Here is a 19,159-nt window from a genome sequence, read left to right as displayed (position 1 = left end):
CGTGAGGAGGAGCTATAATCGAGGAGACAGCCATTGCAGGTTGTGCCAGTGCTGATGCTACTGCGCTCCCCCCTCTACTTCACCACTACCGCTGGTAGCAACGCAGGAAAAGCAGAGCCTGCTTTCAGAGGTTAGTCGCCGCATTTCTTCGCGTACCTAAAAACTTAAACTTATACTGGTGAATTGAATCTGTGACTCGCGACTTGTGACCTGCGACAACCAGCCACATTGACAGCTCCACACCGGTAAAAGTTACCCCGGGGGCGCCGGTGCACTGGTGGGAGACAGTGAGCTCAGCTGCCGTTAGAGGCAGCTGTAAAGTAAGAGCCCGGGGGTGGAAGGCCAGGCTGTTCCGACTAGGTCTGATCCTGCCGGTGGCCTCCCCCTGTGTGATCCGCTCACTCTCGCATCAGCTTTAGGTACCACGTACCGACTAAAATGCGCACTAGGAGCTGCCTTCTACTGCAATCAACACACCGTCCTCACAAGTCTGCCAAGCGCCAGAAATCAAAACTGCTATATTCTCAGGCGACGGGTTGCAGTCGTCAATCTCCTTCGCGATTCTGCCCAAAGCGAGCGGAACAAATGGAAGAGGCTTCAGGAATTCTTCCTAGTGCTTCAATGGGAATTACTGAGGATAAAAAGGTCAAAAACAGTCCCAGCAGAGGCTTTGCACAAATGGCGTTAACGGCCCACCTTCCGCACACATTAAAAGGGAAAATTAGTGGAATAACTGATATTCGAGATCATTTCTACAAGATTGGCCATGGAAATAGTGCAACACCCCAATTAGCATGCAATAAGACAGTGAAAATACACCAAAAATTTATAAATTCGTCTGACCCTTTCAACCTACCGTCTCTGTACCCAGAAATAACTTTAGCGTCAAGCCACTGCCTTGGTCCCCGGCACAAAACTGGGGAATGTACAGGACAGCCTTCCCCCTTCTCCCCCGTTAATACCCATTCCTCCCCTTACCCCAAACGAACATTGGATGCAGTCAAGTATGACTAAATTACCATCTGTGCTATCACCCAGGTCAATGCCTGCTGTCTTTGTTACATCGCACGCTAATAGTCTTACCATTGCAAATGACCCCGAGAAAGAAACTACATCGACCCAGTGCGGAAAAGGGAAAGTCAATGTTAAAACAGCGGCGCCCCCCTCACCTGATCCAGCCGACTCAATAATCTGGATTTCATCGTCTTGCTCCTTACATCACTCACCAAAAATATTATGTCAGCATGAAGTGCAATCACATGAAAAAACGATAAATATGACAGAGGGCGTTCCAAATGATTATTCTAAAAAATGTAGTCCTCTCTTCCTATCTCATACATCTACCCCAATTCCAAATGGACCTTCCCATTTCATGCCTTTTAGCAATATCGACTCATTTGAGGCACCGCCCAAAGTTCTGTCTGCAAACCCCACCAACAGTAAAATTGCAAACAAAGATAAAGATAAAGACGAGTGCTCCAACTTCGATTCTAAGAAAAATGGAAGAAATTCCCAGGCGGCAAACACTACACAAAGGTCTCCTCAAGCAAGCCCAGGAACATCTAAAACTGAAATGCTGCTTGTAGCAACCAACCAGGCCCTGAATTCTATGGCTATTGCTGCCCATATGCATGCCGATAAACTTGAGACGCAGATAGCCATCCTCCAAATTCTAGCAGATTCTATAATGGGCATTGATAAAAAACTTGAACAGTTAAACTCACTGATTCGAAGGGTCCAAAATAACGTAGGTGAAAATCACACCTACGCAGCACACCTAAACCAGGAATTGCTAGCAAACATCACCCCACATTTAAACAATATGCATACCAATTGCATTTGTGAGCCTCTGATTAAAAAACTCGAGACTCTGCCTGAAATAATGTCCGAGCTAATTGAAGACTTAAGGTCAAGGCCATAAACAAAATCGCAGAAAGTATGCACTTCAATCCAGCAGAAAACTAGTTTAGCTTCCAATCCCCAAATCCATGAAACACCACTGAAATCTAGATCAACTCCTAACATCCTAGCTAGCCCTAGTAATAATAACAACAGCTCTAAACAGGATCAGCAACAACTAAATATCGTAATAAGCCTCCCTCCTGATCAAGCTCCCGCCGTAATAAACCCCTCTAAGCTTTTAAGTGAGCCTAAGCAAGTCCTGAAGGAAGGAACAATGTTGTCAAGAAAAAATAAGAAAAAACTGAAGAAACTAAATAAAGCTAATAAAAAGAACACTGCACTAATACAATGGCTCGGAACAAATGGGAGGAACACTTCGTCAAACCAGGTGGAGGAGCTAGACGAATCAACAGACCCCAATAAAGGCTTTGCTGAAAAATCAAAACCAATTCAATATCTCACACAGAAAACAATTAACCTAAAGGAGGAAAAAGCATCCACAAGTAATAGCAATAAGAAAATGCCATGTTGCAACCATCTGATTCAAAGTGAAAAGTCCATTAAACCTGCATCTAAAAATTCTTCAACTGCTATAAACAGAACAAACATGCCCACTGCAGAAGGCCTGGGGCAAATAAAAAGAGTCTCTAACATAGAAACACCAACATTAAGAGGAGACGAAAGTCAAACTAACAAAGGGGCCGCACAAGAGGAGGTCGGACCTAACAATAAAACACCTTCCCCTCAAAAACCCGCCACGAGCGCCCAGTTATTAAGCTCACACTCCTTGACTTTAAAGCATACTGTCTTAGAACACCTAGAACATCATGTCAGGGAAAAGCCCCAAACAGATTCTCTTATTGGTGCCCCAAATTGTCCACAACTGCATAAAGCTATTACTAATATTCAGGAACTCAGCCTTTCGCAGCAACAGAATAAAAAAGTTTTACTCTATCCAGAATATGAATCGCAGGGTCAATGGGACATCCTCAATAGGGGAAATGTTCTAAAACTATGCCGGAATTTGCCAGGCTTAGAAAACATCAACACAGCAGACATCGAAACAGTGGCTTTTATTGACCCAGCCTGGGGCCAAAAAAATGAGTCAACTTTGGTAATTTTTACCAATCCAGAGCCAGCGGCAATATTAGCTAAAAACTCAAAACAACTGAGTGAATGGGGTATCCGAGTAAGTTGCTATACGTCCCTTAACTACCCGACCTTCTTAAAAAATACCCTTGAAACCCCGTTGCCCAACAATACGGGCCCTGATTTAAACGTGGAAGGGAGAAGACATCAACAACAGCCGAGGTTACGGGGCCTAAGACAGGAATTAAAAGCAGCACCCTGGATGGACACTCCACTCCAAGTAATCACCGCAGCTGCAGGCGGCCCACGCAAGTGCACATTTAAATTAAATAAATCTCATGATTGGTCCTGGCTTTCCAAGGCCTTAGGGTAGTACACAGGCAAGTCAGTCAGAAGGTAAACCAAAGTCTGACAAAGCTCGATGCTTAAATATTTGCTCGTGGAACATTAGGGGCCTAACCAAAGAGAAAATGGGTCGCACAATTAAGGACCTCCAGGAGCTAAATGACATCCTTGCGATCCAAGAGACTTGGGCAATGGAGAATAGCATCTGGGAAGATTTCACTACAATCGAATCCTTTGCAATTCCCTCTGCAGTAGGCGGCCATGCATCCGGGGGCGTGTTGATCGCCGTAAAAAACTCACTGGATGCAAAACTAGTGACACTCTATAATGGGAAGGGCGATTATATTTTCCTCAATATTGAGATCAAGAGCCACGATAAGGGGAAATTAAGGCAAAAATCATCCTCGGTTGCATTTATCTACACCCTGTAAAAACTCGCCGGGAGGCAACTTTAAACACTTTGATTCCCATAATAGAGGATCTGGAATCTCAATTCCCAAATGATTTATGGCTGCTAATGGGAGACTTCAACTGTAACCTAATGGACCTGGACCCAAGTCAATCCTTCCAAATAGCACTAGGAAATGAAGAGTGGGCAATACCGGAGGTAAAGTCTCAATACCAACGGAAGGAAGTTAGCGGAATGAGACTTGCAACAAAACTAAATCAATCTGGTTTGCGTGCCCTTAATGGAAGATTTACCACCGATAATCCTGCAGCCTATACTCATATATCCCCTTTCCGCATGGCTACTTTAGATTACATCTGGATATGTCTTTTCGCCTTCCATCTGGTGCGCCAGTTCTCGGTAACGCCATCTGCAGACAGCGATCATGCCATTTTAGTGTGTAATATCGCCCTCTGCCCTCAACATCGCCCAATAATTCCCCTGGCTGGACGGGAATTAAACCTCCAGAAGGTAAAACAAGCATTAGAAATGCAATCGGGCTCGGATTTATTTGAGTTTGAGCTAATGGCATTGTAAATGCCAATGTATTGTTGCTATGTGTTATGGAGTGTGTTCATGTGGTGTGTACTGCCAGTGATCTCCTTGTGAGTGTGAGAATATTGCACCGTTACTGCCTGTGATGTCCTTCTTGTGAGTGTGAGGAGCTTGCACCTCTGCTGCCTGTGGTCTCCTTGTGAGTGCAAGAAGATTGCACTGCTGCTGCCTGTGATGTCGTTCTTGTGAGTGTGAGAAGCTTGCACCACTGCTGCTTGTGATGTCCTTGTGAGTGGGATAAGCTTGCACCTCAGCTGCCTGTGGTCTCCTTGTGAGTGTAAGAAGCTTGCACAGCTGCTGCCTGTGATGTCCTTCGTGCGAGTGTGAGAAGCTTGCACCGCTGCTGCCTGTGAGTATGAGAAGATTGCATTGAGCATCTCTGTGCTGTGCCTGTCCTTTGTAAGGGACTCTTGCTCTGTTGCTGCTGCTGCCTTGGCACAGTACCTGCTGTGAGTGTGTAAGGGAAGCTTGCACCACTGCTGCTTGTGATGTCGTTCTTGCGAGTGTGAGAAGCTTGCACCTCTGCTGCCTGTGGTCTCCTTGTGAGTGTAAGAAGCTTGCACTGCTGCTGCCTGTGATGTCGTTCTTGTGAGTGTGAGAAGCTTGCACCGCTGCTGCTTGTGATGTCCTTCTTGTGAGTGGGAGAAGCTTGCACCTCAGCTGCCTGTGGTCTCCTTGTGAGTGTAAGAAGCTTGCACAGCTGCTGCCTGTGATGTCCTTCTTGTGAGTGTGAGAAACTTGCACCGCTGCTGCCTGTGAGTATGAGAAGATTGCATTGTGCATCTCTGTGCTGTTCCTGTTCTTTGTAAGGGACTCTTGCTCTGTTGCTGCTGCTGCCTTGGCACAGTACCTGCTGTCAGTGTGTAAGGGAAGCTTGCACCACTGCTGCTTGTGATGTATTTCTTGCGAGTGTGAGAAGCTTGTACCTCTGCTGCTTGTGGTCTCCTTGTGAGTGTAAGAAGCTTGCACTGCTGCTGCCTGTGATGTCGTTCTTGTGAGTGTGAGAAGCTTGCACCGCTGCTGCTTGTGATGTCCTTCTTGTGAGTGGGAGAAGCTTGCACCTCAGCTGCCTGTGGTCTCCTTGTGAGTGTAAGATGCTTGCACAGCTGCTGCCTGTGATGTACTACTCACTACTCTACTCTACTCACTACTCTGCACTCACTACTCTGCACTCACTACTCACTACTCTACTCACTACTCTGCACTCACTACTCTACTCACTACTCTACTCACTACTCTACTCACTACTCTACTCACTACTCACTACTCTACTCACTACTCTACTGACTACTCTACTCACTAGTCTACTCACTAGTCTACTCACTAGTCTACTCACTAGTCTACTCACTACTCACTACTCACTACACAATTGACACATCGAAGATCTAAGTATTCTCAGAAGTCTAAATAACACAAAGTAAAATCAACAGATATACATCATATCACGTCACTGGTGCTTGAAAAGAGAAACGAATGCAAAAACAACAGTTGATGGACAGAATGCAGAACAATGTCATACATTCACCCCAGTACAGAGATCTGGGCCTAAATCCATCCATCACCCCCTTTGGTATCGCTTTGAAAAGAGAAACGAAGCATGCCCGAGGACTGCATACACGTACTACTTGAACGAAGGACAAGAGTGAAATCCAGGGGGCAAGGAATTTCTGTCTGGGGTCCTAAACGTGTCTCTAAATGGTTAAAGTTACAAACTGAAGCCATGACAATTTTCATTATGATGGAACCCAGAACACAACAGGTGCTACCACCAAGGCAGAGATTCATCCCAGAGGCCCCTGCGCCACAGCGGTTCTGCTCGGTGGGAGTTTTTACTGTGGAATTTGAGCCGACTATGCCTCACATCTACCACCCCAGGCGTCCAGCAGGTTCTTCCAGGGTCCATAACAACCGCGCCAGGCTGTCCCAGCGTTGGTTCCCATACTTATTATGCCCCATAAACCTGCAGGCTCTTTCTCGCATTTGTGCTGTCCCAGCGATAATCTTGCTTCTGGTCATACAGTGCTAGCTGTGGGATTCTATGGGAACAGTGCACACACTTACGTTAGGATACTGGGGTCTTCATATGAGGAAGGATGTAGGAATTAAGTCGTGTGGCCGAAATAGACATTGAAAGTGTCCCTAATCCCCATTTGGCACTTAAGATGTCCCATAACCTGGGTGCAGAAGAGGCGTGTGCTGCTGCACCTGCTGTACTACTGAGAGCTATGCCCCTGGGTACGAAGCTACCGGTCCCTGGTCGTGCGGGTCTCACCGTCCTGCAGCGTTAGGCTGCACCCGCTGCCCTACCCTAGCTGTTGTGGCTTCGGTATCCAGGGAGGTGCCACCACCCACACGCTTCGGCCAGTCGTCAGTTTAGGGGCAGCAGGCAATAGTTTCTGGACTTCAAACAACCAAGCTGTCAAGGACTCTTCTAGACAGCCCAAGCAGATGCCAAGGATGCCAGGCTGGCGCAGGGTGCCTGTGGAACCGCAGGGCTGTGCCCGCCGCTGCACCTGCAGTCCACCGCCCTCGCCCTTTCGTGTACTCGCTCCTGGGTGCCAGGCACCTGCCAGCGCCGAGCCCGCCCTCACGTGGAGAGGACTGCGAGAAGAGGGGGGGCGGGGGCATGAGCCGGGATTGAGGGGGGGGGGGACGCAAAGGCAGCACCCACCTTGCTCTTCACCTCCACTGCACTGAGCGCCCTGCTGCTGCCCCCGCCGTCCGGCAACTGGATCTTGATCATTCTGGCGCCACTGCGGCGGCTGGAGTCCCGGGGCCCCGATCCCTTCACTGGTCGGACTGCGCGAATTGTCGTCGCCGCGATGCCCGGGGAATAGTCCGTGCCTCGGAGAGGGCGGCAAGCTCGTTGTTCGGTAGCAGGCCTCGCTGCTCTCGGACTCCGACGCCGCCCGGCAGCCTCAACCTGCCGCGGCCGCCGCGTCCTCTCGTCTGGCGCTGACCGAGCCGCGGCACCCGCTGACGTCACTCGGGACCAGGGACTGCCAGGGTCAGCCTCGCTCTGGGGAGCGCGCGAGCGCCGCAACACCCGCTCCGTTCAGGCAGGTGCTGGCGCGCGCACCTGACGGGGCCTTGCAGCGCCACTCCCATCGGGGCAGCCTTGCTCTGGGGAGCGCGAGCGCTCTCGCGCACCTGACTGGGCCCCGCTGCTCAAGCTTCCATCAAGACAGGGAGCGCGCGCAGCTGATAGGGATCGCGGCACCCGCTTCTAACAGGGCAGGTGCTCGCGCATGCACGCTCACCATGCAAGGTGTGCGCGCGCGGAAGGAGGAGCCAGCACGCTTGTGTTGGTGAACGCGCGCACACCATCTGGAATGCATTACACGGCCACCCTGACAGCTCCTAATTATAATTAATGTACTTCTTTGCGCGAGCACGAACGAAATATGCCCAAGATGGCGGAACAAAACTACATTTACCCTATCACTTCAAGCCTATTAAAACGACAACACAACGAAGACGAATCACTGGCCAGAAGACAGAACACGCTAAGGAATGTGTGGAATTTGTCTCGCCAAAGCCCTAGGAGATACTTCTTTTTTTTCTTCTTTAACATTAGTTCTCGAAACTCCTCCCACTTTCAGTGGGGAGGAGTCCGAGCCCTAAAAACTGAGATGGTCAGAGGAGAACTGTGAAGTACTTGAAACAGAGATCGATAATCTTCTTTTTGAACATGGCCAAGATGGGGCTGAGAATTTGGCAGGTCCCTCCTGGGAAACAAGACTGATTAAATTCAGAGACCAGTTGGCATTAAAAATAACAAGTAGCCGTCCGCAGGTGCTTCCGGCTTCGACTATCTTGCTGGAGCAAAAACAAGCTGTAACTCTCTCAAAGAGTAAACTAAATAAGTTGCAACGAGCTCACACGTACAGCGAAAGCCAACACAAATCTCTGAAGAACAATATATCAGCAGCTAGAAAAGTCTATAGGAAGGCCAGATTCGCCTTACAAAGACTGGAAGAAGAGCGTCGTTGGGCGGTAGCCTTCGAGATAATTAAAACCAAGGATCAAAGGATGTTTTGGAATTGGGTGAATGAGGCATCCAAAGCTGCCAAACCTCCGACTGCAACTAATATCTCCCCCGCTGATTGGGAGAAGTATGTTAGAGAGCTGTATACAACATCGGGCGCACCAACTGGCAGTAGGGACGTCCAACTAACACCTGACCTGCAAGTCGAGGAGGAAGACACCCCAAGCCCTATTAAGATAGCAACTGAAGAAATAGCTGCGGTAATAAGGAAAATGCGCTCTGGTGGTGCTCCAGGCCCCAATGGAATCCCAACACAGGTTTTTAAAGCTGCTGCACAAAAATGGGCTTTGCTGTTGACCCCTCTATTCGAAGATGCTATACTGGGATGCACCATCCCGCATACGTGGCAAGGATCACTTTTAGTACCTTTCCATAAAAAAGGTTCGCGCTCTGATCCTGATAACTATCGGATGATAGCTCTACTAGATGTGGATGGGAAAGCCTATGCAAGTATACTGTTGAAAGAACTTTCAAAATGGGTGGAATCGAAGAATCTAATCCCCTTTAGCCAAACTGGCTTCCAAAAAGGCTGCCACATCGAAGACAATTTGATTTCGATAGTCCATTTGATAGAGACTACCACAGCTGCAAAAGGCAAATCACTGTACATGGGATTTATTGATTTCCGCAAAGCATTCGACAGCGTTAGTCGATCTAAATTATGGGAAAAACTGTCAAAATGGGGAATTCCGCGGGCACTGTTAAATGCGCTAATAGCCCTTTACACGGACACATGGGTTAAGGTCAGAGTAACATCAAAATGGACCACCTCTAACAAAATTTTTACAAATAGAGGCCTTAAACAAGGGTGCACCCTTGCACCACTACTTTTTAATCTGTACCTCGCTGACCTTCCCGAATGGTTAACTGGATCAAGAGCCTTCCCCCCAGGTATTGGCCAAAATAAAATTCAAATTTTGCAGTATGCGGATGACACGATTCTGTTAGACCAAACTCAGGTGGGCCTCCAAAGGCTGTTCAACTCTCTCGCTCAGTATTGCAAAAACAATATGCTCGAGATAAACGTAGGCAAAACCAAGGCGATGGCAGTATCACCTACGAACACAAAAAAGCTCTTGTGGTTTATAGAGGGGAAGCAATTGGAGACGGTTCCTACATACAAATATTTAGGTGTTTGGATTGACCACAAAGGTAGATGCTCGGTGCACATATCTGAGATGACGACAGTGGCTCGCCGTTTAGAGGGGGTATTTTTGAGAACAAAGAATGCTCTACATTCTCAGGATTTTGTCCCATTAATAAAATTGATTAATGCAAAATTTTTGCCCACAATTACCTTCGGAGCTATCATCTTTAAGGACAAACTGAACAACTGGCTTGATAGAGCGCAATCATCATGCTACCGCCGGGTCTTTCGACTGCCAAACTCAACTTCCCATGCCCAAATACGGAAAGAATTTCCTCTATCCTCCATGCGTTGGATTATGGCTGCAAGATTCGTTATATATTGCCTAAAAGTGAAACAAGCAAACTCTCATACGCTAAAGAGCTGTATATGGCAGGTCCTTAAAAACCCCGCTACATCATGGAATAAATATCTAACGTTCTGCCTCAAATCGCTCGAAGCGGGGGACATATGGTCTTCTTCTCTGCCCAACGAAACGAAAGGAAATCTCTTAATCAAGCAAGCTAAAATCCTTTCAAGCGAATCGGACACACAATTGGTACTTAAGCTCTCTCATGGCACCTGGGCAGCCAAATTATATGCTTCAAAAACTCTTCCATCTTATCTTGCATCAGCAATGAAACCGTTTATTAAACACCAGCTAATGAGATTCCGATTTGGCCTAATTCCGTTGAAAGCATACAAGTTTGGGCAAGGATATAAGATAGGAGCCTCCTCTCAATGCCGGTTTTGTAAATGGGGAGAGGAAAATCTAATTCACATTTTGTGCATCTGTCATCAATTGCGGCAACAAAGAATATTTTGGCTGAGACCAATTTGGCTCCTTCTAGGTATCAGGACATGTCAAGAAGCACTTGAAGAATGTATGAGGGGGGATTCACCTCAAATGGCGACCCGCTTTGTCAAATTTATTTCCGAAATTAATTCCATGGCTTTTCCCTCCGTGTAATGCCTGAATTCAATCCCTTGCAAGTAATCGTTTTTTGACTTTCCTTGTCTTTTTATTTTTCCTTCCTACCCATTTACTGTTTTAGTTCTAGTTTTTAACACCCTCGAATGTCTATACTACCGTCTTTTGTACTCTTGCATATTGCAATGATTTTAAATAATTGTGCAATAAAAACAAACTTTGAAACTTTGAAACAGTGGTGGGGTGGGAACGAGTTATGGACTGGTGTATGGCAAATGAAAAGCTGATTTCTAGAGCAGGAGTACACCCCCGTGGTGCCCGAGCACAAGTACGTTACCCCCAGTGCCCGAGCATCAGTAGACAACCCTCGGTGCGCGCGCATCAGTACAACCCCTGGTGCCCGAGTATCAGTACACCCCCCTGGTGCCCAAACATCAGTACACTACCCCCGGTGCCAGAGCATCAGTACACTACCCCCTGTACCGGATCTTCAGTACACTACCCCCTGTACCAGATCATCAGTACACTACCCCCTGTACCGGATCATCAGTACACTACCCCCGGTGCTGGAGCATCCGTACACTAGCCCCCTGGTGCCCGAGCATCAGTACACCCCCCTGGTGCCCGAGCATCAGTACACGCTCCCAGTACCGGAGCATCAGTACACCCCACTGGTGCTGGAGCATCAGTACACTTCCCCCGGTGCCTGAGCATCAGTACACCCCCCTGGTGCCCGAGCATCAGTGCAACATCCTGGTGCCCGAGGATCAGTACACCCCCTGGTTCCCGAGCATCAGTACACTATCCTGGTGCCCGAGCATTAGTACACCATCCTGGTGCCCGAGCATTAGTACACCATCCTGGTGCCCGAGCATAAGTACACTACCCCCAGTGCCGAAGCATCAGTAGACAACCCCCGGTGCCCGAGCATCAGTAGACAACCCCCGGTGCCCGAGCATCAGTACAGCCCCCTGGTGCCCGAGTGTCAGTACATCCCCCTGGTGCCTGAGCATCAGTACACTACCCCCGGTGCCGGAGCATCAGTATATTCCCCGGTGCATCAGTACACCCCCCCCTGGTTCCCGAGCATCAGTACACCATCCTGGTGCCCGAGCATTAGTACACCATCCTGGTGCCCGAGCATTAGTACACCATCCTGGTGCCCGAGCATAAGTACACTACCCCGTTGCCGGAGCATCAGTACACTACCTCTTGTGCCGGAGCATCAGTATATTCCCCGGTGCCGGAGCATCAGTACATTACCCCCGGTGCTGGAGCATCAGTACACTACCCCCAGTGCACGAGCATCAGTACACCCCCCTGGTTCCCGAGCATCAGTACACCGTATCCTGGTGCCCGAGCATTAGTACACCATCCTGGTGCCCGAGCATAAGTACACTACCTCTGTTGCCGGAGCATCAGTACACTACCCCAGGTGCTGGGGCATCAGTACACTACCCCAGGTGCTGGAGCATCAGTTCACCCCACTGGTGCTGGAGCATCAGTACACTACCCCAGGTGCCGGAGCATCAGTTCACCCCACTGGTGCTGGAGCATCAGTACACTACCCCGGTGCCTGAGCATTAGTACACCCCCCTGGTGCCTGAGCATAAGTATACTACCCCCGGTGCCGGGGCATCACTACACTACTCCCAGTGCCGGAGCATCAGTACACGCTCCCAGTGCCGGAGCATCAGTACACCCCACTGGCACTGGATCATCAGTACACCCCCCTGGTTCCGGAGCATCAGTACATCCCCCCCTTTGTACCTGATAGACAGCTTACCTGCAGGGGGGTGCGTGTCTGTGAGGCCTGGTGCCAAAGCATCAGTACACCCCCCCACCCCCGATGATGGAGCATCAGTACACCTCCTTTGAACCTGCTAGACAACTTATCGGCAAGGGGGTGCGTGTCCATAAGGCCTGGTGCCAAAGCATCAGTACAGCCCCCGGTGCCCCTTTGTATCCGGTAGAGGGTGTGTCAGTGAGGCCTAGTGCCTGAGCATCAGCCTGAGCATCAGTACATCCCCCGCTGACCCCCTGGTGCCACAGCATCAGTACACTGCCCCCCCCGCCCCCTTCGTGCCGGTGCATCTGTACACCTCCTTTGAACTTGATAGACAGCTTACCTGCTGGGGGGGGTGAGTCTGTGACGCCTGGTGCCAGAGGAACACAGGTGGTGTCTGCAGACCTCTCATCTTCTCCCGCCAAGAAGCCTTCGATTAACTGCACAGCGAGGTCCAGGGACTGCACCTGGTGGCGATTCAACCACTCTCCTGCCAGCGGTGGCAACACCCCAATGAACTGCTCCACCACAATCAGCTCCACAATCTCAGCAGCGCTGCGAAGCTCAGGCTTCAGCCACCTCCGGCCCAGGTCTCGCAGCTCACAAGCCACTCTTTGTGGCCCTGAGGTGAAAGCAAGGTTGCGGAACTTCTTCCGGTAGCTTTCTTCACTCAGGTCCAGGTGGTCCAATAAGGAGTCCTTCAGTTGGTCGTAGTCCTCCGCAGTGTAATGCGGCAAGGCTTGGTAAATGGCCAGTGCCTCGCCGGACAGCATGGGGGCAAGCCGAGACGCCCACTGCTCTCTAGGCCACATGGCCTTCTCTGCCACACACTCAAACCTCCGCAGGAAGACTTCCGGGTCATCATCAGGTTTCATCTTCACAAGCTCCATGCTGTTGGCTCGAAGCTGGGGGCACATGAACCGCAGATTGGACTCTCGGTGGTGGTTCTGAATCAGCCCTTGTTTCGAAGACTGCACCATGATCACAGGAATAGGTTTCAGACAGTGATTAATCAATACATTTGTAGATTTCTGTTGACATCACACTTACAATGGACTGGGGACACATAAGGCACATGGGCCAATGACCAGTTCCTTCTCTTCAGGAGCAGCAAGCTGTTGGCCACAGTTGTGACTGCACAGATGCTGTCTGTTGCACATCACATCTGTGTAGATCCAGGAGATGGCTTCCCCTTTATGAACAGCAGTAGACTCTGAAACAAGAAGCAGAGCATGAAGAGGTGTCAGTGGAGGCTAAGGTCATATCTTGATAGGATTCCAAAATAATTTATCGCTCATAAGTTAACTTAACCCTAAAAGACCAAATAGTGAACAGCAGATGCTAATTATACTACAGTCATGGCATCACTCACTACTAGAGTGAAGACGGTAAGTGATGCACTCAGTAGCAGCACTTACTCATCACACCCCAAGCAAGCAAGTTACAATAAGGGGGTACACTCAAGCCATTGCCCGACACAAGGTGATCGCAAAAGTGCACTATCCCATTCTAACGCTGCATAAGAGAGACTGCACGAGGTCGACAGTTCTTCTTCCAAAACAAAGTTATTCCTCAGTACTTCTTATTTTTGTGACTGAGATTTCCAAAATCCAATTCAAATTAGTGAGAGAAGAGGCATGCATCACAAAGATTTTTTAACACGTGTTTCGGGTCTTAAAAAAATCACTTGTTTCTTCACCAGGGCAAGATATTGTCAGTTTTCATTGTAATATAAATCATACATTACATGGTAAATTGTAATTGAAGTAATATTGCTGTTATTTTCCACAGTGATCTATTTAAGGATAAGTTTCAGATTAAGGTGGTCTCACTTTACATTGTTTTAAATGTGAAATTTGGTGATTTTCCAACAAAACTCGGGTTATCTCAGGTATGAAAGCTAATAGCCCCATATTAGCTTCCACTCGTTTTCTGTGCCCTTCTGCCCTCTGTGCCACGCATTTTCCCTTGTTTCTGTGCCCCTTTTTAGGTCTCGGTGAAGCGAGGGAAGCTCGCTCTCGCCAAAGACCTATAGTCAGCGTGTGTGCTTTCCAGGAGGACAGCACTGGCCGCGCGCAGCGATTTGGTAAGGTCACGCGCACGAGAACGCGCTCGCGGCCAGGTGCTGTCCTCCTCGAAAGCTGCCTCCCTTCCCCGTGCAGGGCGGGCCGCCGCGCTGCCTGCGGCGACCCGGAAGCATTGCCGGCCAAAGCGGAACTCCGAGCAGCAGCAGCCCGAGGGCTCCAGGAATGCGGAACCAGAGCAGAGCCGGTGCTTGCAAGCAGTGAGCTGCACTTTGAATGGCTGAGGAGGAGGGCACCGGCTGGGATACACTCCGGAGCTGCAGGTAATGCCGCGCCGCCCGCGATGAGAGAGGAGCCCGCCGCCTGCCCTCAGCCCCTGCGCCCAGAGTCCGCCCGGAGGTAGGAGGCACCGGAGAGGGGAGAGGGGCACCTCCAGCCGCCCGCGGGCACCATGGCAGAGGAGAGGAACAAGAGAGCCCTGCAGGAGCTCATCCAGAGGCCGGGGAACAGCGTGTGCGCCGACTGCCAGGCCCCCGGTAAGTCACCCGCTCCGGCGTGCCCGCCTGGGTCGTCCTGACTGTGTGATCTGCGGCTCCTGTCTGGGCGTGTCCTGCGGATGACTGAGTTAGCTGCCACTGTCTGGGGGGATCCCGCTGCACGTGCCCTGCTCTGCCCGGCCTTATGTCCCACCGATGTCCCTGTGGTGTGCTTGTCCTGGCACGACCCCTGTGGGTGCTTCTAGGGAGCGGGCACCCTGCGTCCTCCTCTTCCGTCTTTCCTGGTGTTTGCTTCTTGTTCCCTTTATCTCAGGGTGTACTTCTGCCTCGATCTTTTCCTCCTCTATCCTGTCTTGTCCGTCCTGTGGCTCCCTGTCGGTCTGTCCTCTCACCTCCTCCCTGTTGTCTACCTGTGAGTGTAAACCCTCCTCTGACTTTTATACCAATGTACCATCACAAGAACGAGGCTAGATGCGGCGTAACCAGAGCCGCCAACTTTGGAATTTGGGGAACCGGGTCTCAGCTGAACTTGAACACCCTGTGAATTTGGGCAAATCACTTAATCTCCCTGTGCCAGCAAAACAGAAATGTGTCCTTGTGTAAGGTAATTGGTGCTCAGGTAAAGCCCTCTAATATCTTTATTATCAGCATATCAACGCATTGTCATACACAATGCCAATAACTCAAACTTTAATGCTGCGAGACCTATTGCATTGTAAATGCTTGTTCCTTCTGTTACCTTCGTTGTCCCTCACTGCCCTCGCCGCTGTGTCCCCTGTGGCCCCGCCCACCTGACTGCCCACTGCCCAGTCGCTGCCCCTGCCTCCCGCCTCCCTGCTGCTCCTCCCTCCCACCTCCCCATATATGCCGGCTGCTGCGCGGCGCGCCTAAGGCAAGCCAGTCTGCGCCCGGACCTCGTCCAGGGTCAGAACCCCTGGCCCCCGCACCCGCCACGACAACCGCTGCCTCTACGACGCCAGCACTCTGCATGCTCTCAACTCCGGACGGAGCCACTTCTGCTTCCAGGCCGCCCCGAAACGCACACACAGCCCCTTCACCTGCCGGAACTGCAGCTACACCAGCCTCACAGCATCAGGGTCTCGACTACGCGCTCAGCACCGCCAAACACATGCATTTCCAGATCCACACAGACCCTAACTCCACCCTCAGAGGCACCCTCGTCTACCGACCACCCGGACCCCGCCCCCAGTTCAGCAACTCCATCGCCGACTTGATCAGCACGCACGCCCTGACCTCCACTGTAGGAGAGTAGGGTCTGCTATCCTATGGTCACCCCAAATTTTTGCTTTTTGTTTCACTGGTTTTCGACTACTGAGGCTGTGGGCCTGCTGATCAGACCCCCAGCCTGCTGTTCTCTCACTAAATTACTGATACATGTGCTATAGGCACATACCACAATTGGAAATGGACTCCTTGTCAGCCCCTGTATAATGCACTATAGGTGCCCAGGGCATAGGGGCCACCAAGGCCTACCAGGGGCTGCAGCATATCTTTTGCCACCCCTGGCTGGTTCTTAAATTGACACAACTGGCTGCTCACTCAGCTGGGGTAAGGTGGTGTAATCACCCCTTACTTAGATATAGTATACCTATATCTAAACCTATATCTGGACACATATAAACCTGTGAGCCACTCCTATGGAAGGCCTCATCAATCCTGGAGGCAGAGTGCGTGGTTTAATGTGAGATGGAGCTCTAGCATGAGCTGAGCCTGTCTGCAGCTGTCGGGAACAACTCCCTAAGCTGTTTCAGGATAATGCCATACCATATACTCTTAAGTGCCTTATAATCCTCGCGGTTATATAGCAACTTTGGTTTGGCTTTATCAAAACATGTCGTGTAAGGTGTCATACGATTTGGAATACTATCCCCTCGCCAGTTCTGGCGACGGGGATAGCATTCCACCCCTCTAGAGGGGTAAGACATGTTACTTTACTTAAATGCGGTTAATTTCTAAAAGGACCTTAGATCCACAAAATGGATGCCTCTGCCACAGACAGAAGTCTGACCCCCTGAAGCTTGTGGTAAATAAATAATTAATTACCGGTTCTATTTTTGACTGGATACAATATAAACAGATAGCTCAATAAATAAGAGTCAAGATACGAGGTAGCTGGAGTTGACAGGCTTTAATTAAGCATAAAGGACTGGAACAGGACAGCCTGTACGGGAATAGGATGGCAGGGCCCAGCAGCTGCCGGGGCAGGATCTGGGAATGGCTAGCAAACTTTAATAACAGTACACAATATTTATAGTTAAACAAATACATTGTATTCAGTACAGTAGGCGTAGCAGTAGGCGGAGTTTGTAGCAGTCGCGAAAGATAAGGCATAAAGTGGGTGTAACAAGAGGTGTGTACAGGGCGTATACATAGACATGTGATGCAAACGTAACAGAATACGTCATAAAAGGGGCGGAAACATGGAGGGGGCTACCTGAGCAGCTGGGACCTCTAACCTAGTGGTGCGCGCAAACTGACAATGACGTGTTACTAGGGAGAACTGGGGGCTATGACTTCTGCGCTAGAAGAGGAGACGAAAGTCTGGAGTGTCAGAGCGACATGTACCTAAAGCCTATCTAGTATCTAATGTTTAGAGAACATGTTGATAGAATCCAAAAGTTATCAGGGCAAAGGCTAACAGACACTAAGACTGGTGCATACATAATTCTACATGTAGTGTGTGTGTGAGGAATATTCTATGAATATTAATACAGTATTTCTCTTACATGGAGACATAAAGGCTAGACCATGACGGAAACTATTGATGCGATTCAGTAGCTTAGGAATGCAGAGAAGGAGAGCTGGACTGATAACTAGAATCATAACATACTCTTGGCAGACTCGGAGGCAGAGCCAGGCCGAGCCGGGCACTGTGAGGCATGAAAGTAAGCTAAGGGTCAGGGATACAGGTGGGGGCTGTATCGCTCCTCGGAGAGGGTTCAGGAAACAGGAGCTGAATCTGAGTCCGGGCCCTTTTGAGGCCTAGAAACGGGGACAATTCAATGAATTAACGTGCACACTGTAAAACGTGGCAACGTAGCTTTACATAGGCCTGATATTCGTTGTATTCACGAAAACTGGAAACTGGCATACTAGAGATGGACACAACTATAATTGCGTCTTTAATCGATCATAGGGAATACATATGCATATTAATCATGCACATATAACATAAGATGGGGAACACGTAGGCACATATAACATGGCAAAATTTACTTTTCCACATTCCCTCCTTGTGCCCTACGTTTCCATCAGGAAACATCAATATTCATGATACCATCTATCATTTCATATAGCATCATTTGCTCGTCTCGAATTGTCTTGGAACGGGACTTAGGACTAGGAATACAAGAGGTAGCACAAATGCCGCAAATCGCAGGGCCACATTGTATACAGAGGCAGCAACTGAAAATGATCATTACTGCAATACCTAGGAATGACAACACTTTCCATCCCCAGGCAGATATGATACTCCAGAGCCAACCGGACCATGTCCAGGTGCCTGGATTCTGGTGTAACTGATGGGCAATTTTATGAAGTCTGGTTATAGCTGAATAAACAGACGGCGCGTTATTAGGAATGAAAATGCAGCAACTAGATCCGATGACTCTACATGCTCCTCCTCTATCGGCCAGTATGACGTCAAGAACGAGACGATTTTGGAGCACCACAAATCTCATAGCAGATTGCTCTTCGGTTAAGTTACCTAGAGCAGAAGTAGTCTCATTCACTACTGCTTCAAGGGTTCTGGTTAGTCTACGTATTAACTTACTATTCTGGACAGGTCCTATAAAGAAGAAGAAACCTTTATTAAAATCTTGATACTGTTCTAGAGTAGTTTCAGTTTGATCGACAATTGGGGACTCGATCTCCCTTCTATGTCTAATGTGTACTAGATGTGTGTTTCTATGATAATCAGATGGGGCTAGGAAAACTGGTGGCAGTAGGAAGGCGATGTAACATGTTCCATCCCAATCGAGGGGCAGACGAACATATGCGGTCTGACCACAAACAAAATAAGAATGACGTGAAGCTTTGAAAATAGATTTCCCACTGTCACTATACTCGACAGTAGTAGTACAATCACTATGTCCTACATGTGCGGAACCATTATTTCGGACACACAATTCGCCTTTGACTGGTAGTACTGAAATAGCAGGTAAGTCTGGAGTAGTATCAGACTGAACATTCAGGACCATAAAATTCGAAGAATAATTACCTAAATCATATACTTCATGTTCTAGATCTAACCCTGTTCTATGGGGGAGACCTTGCTTGTCTGGGAAACATGTTCTGTTCAGAAGAGACATATCATTGGAGGATGACGTTAACGTGGACCATGCTCCACACGAACCATTATGTGAAAACGGATAAGGAAAGAGTGGCA

The 19,159-nt window shown here is 49.2% G+C and overlaps 1 protein-coding gene across 1 annotated transcript in view; it reads right to left on the bottom strand.

Moving 5' to 3' along the window:
• LOC144817663 (uncharacterized) overlaps positions 1 to 13,439 on the bottom strand; it is an 85,081-nt gene extending 71,642 nt beyond the window's left edge. Inside the window, exon 1 of the mRNA XM_078674393.1 lies at positions 12,574 to 13,439. Within this exon, the coding sequence (XP_078530519.1) occupies positions 12,574 to 13,210 (637 nt within the window). The 5' untranslated portion in view covers positions 13,211 to 13,439. The remainder of the gene's footprint in view (positions 1 to 12,573) is intronic.
• Between the last annotated feature and the right edge of the window lie 5,720 nt (positions 13,440 to 19,159).

The sequence above is a fragment of the Lissotriton helveticus genome, chromosome 2_1, assembly GCF_964261635.1.
Source record: "Lissotriton helveticus chromosome 2_1, aLisHel1.1, whole genome shotgun sequence".
NCBI classification, from domain to species: Eukaryota; Metazoa; Chordata; class Amphibia; order Caudata; family Salamandridae; genus Lissotriton; species Lissotriton helveticus.
Note: the sequence above shows the minus strand (reverse complement) of the source record. Positions and strands in the feature narration are given on the sequence as shown.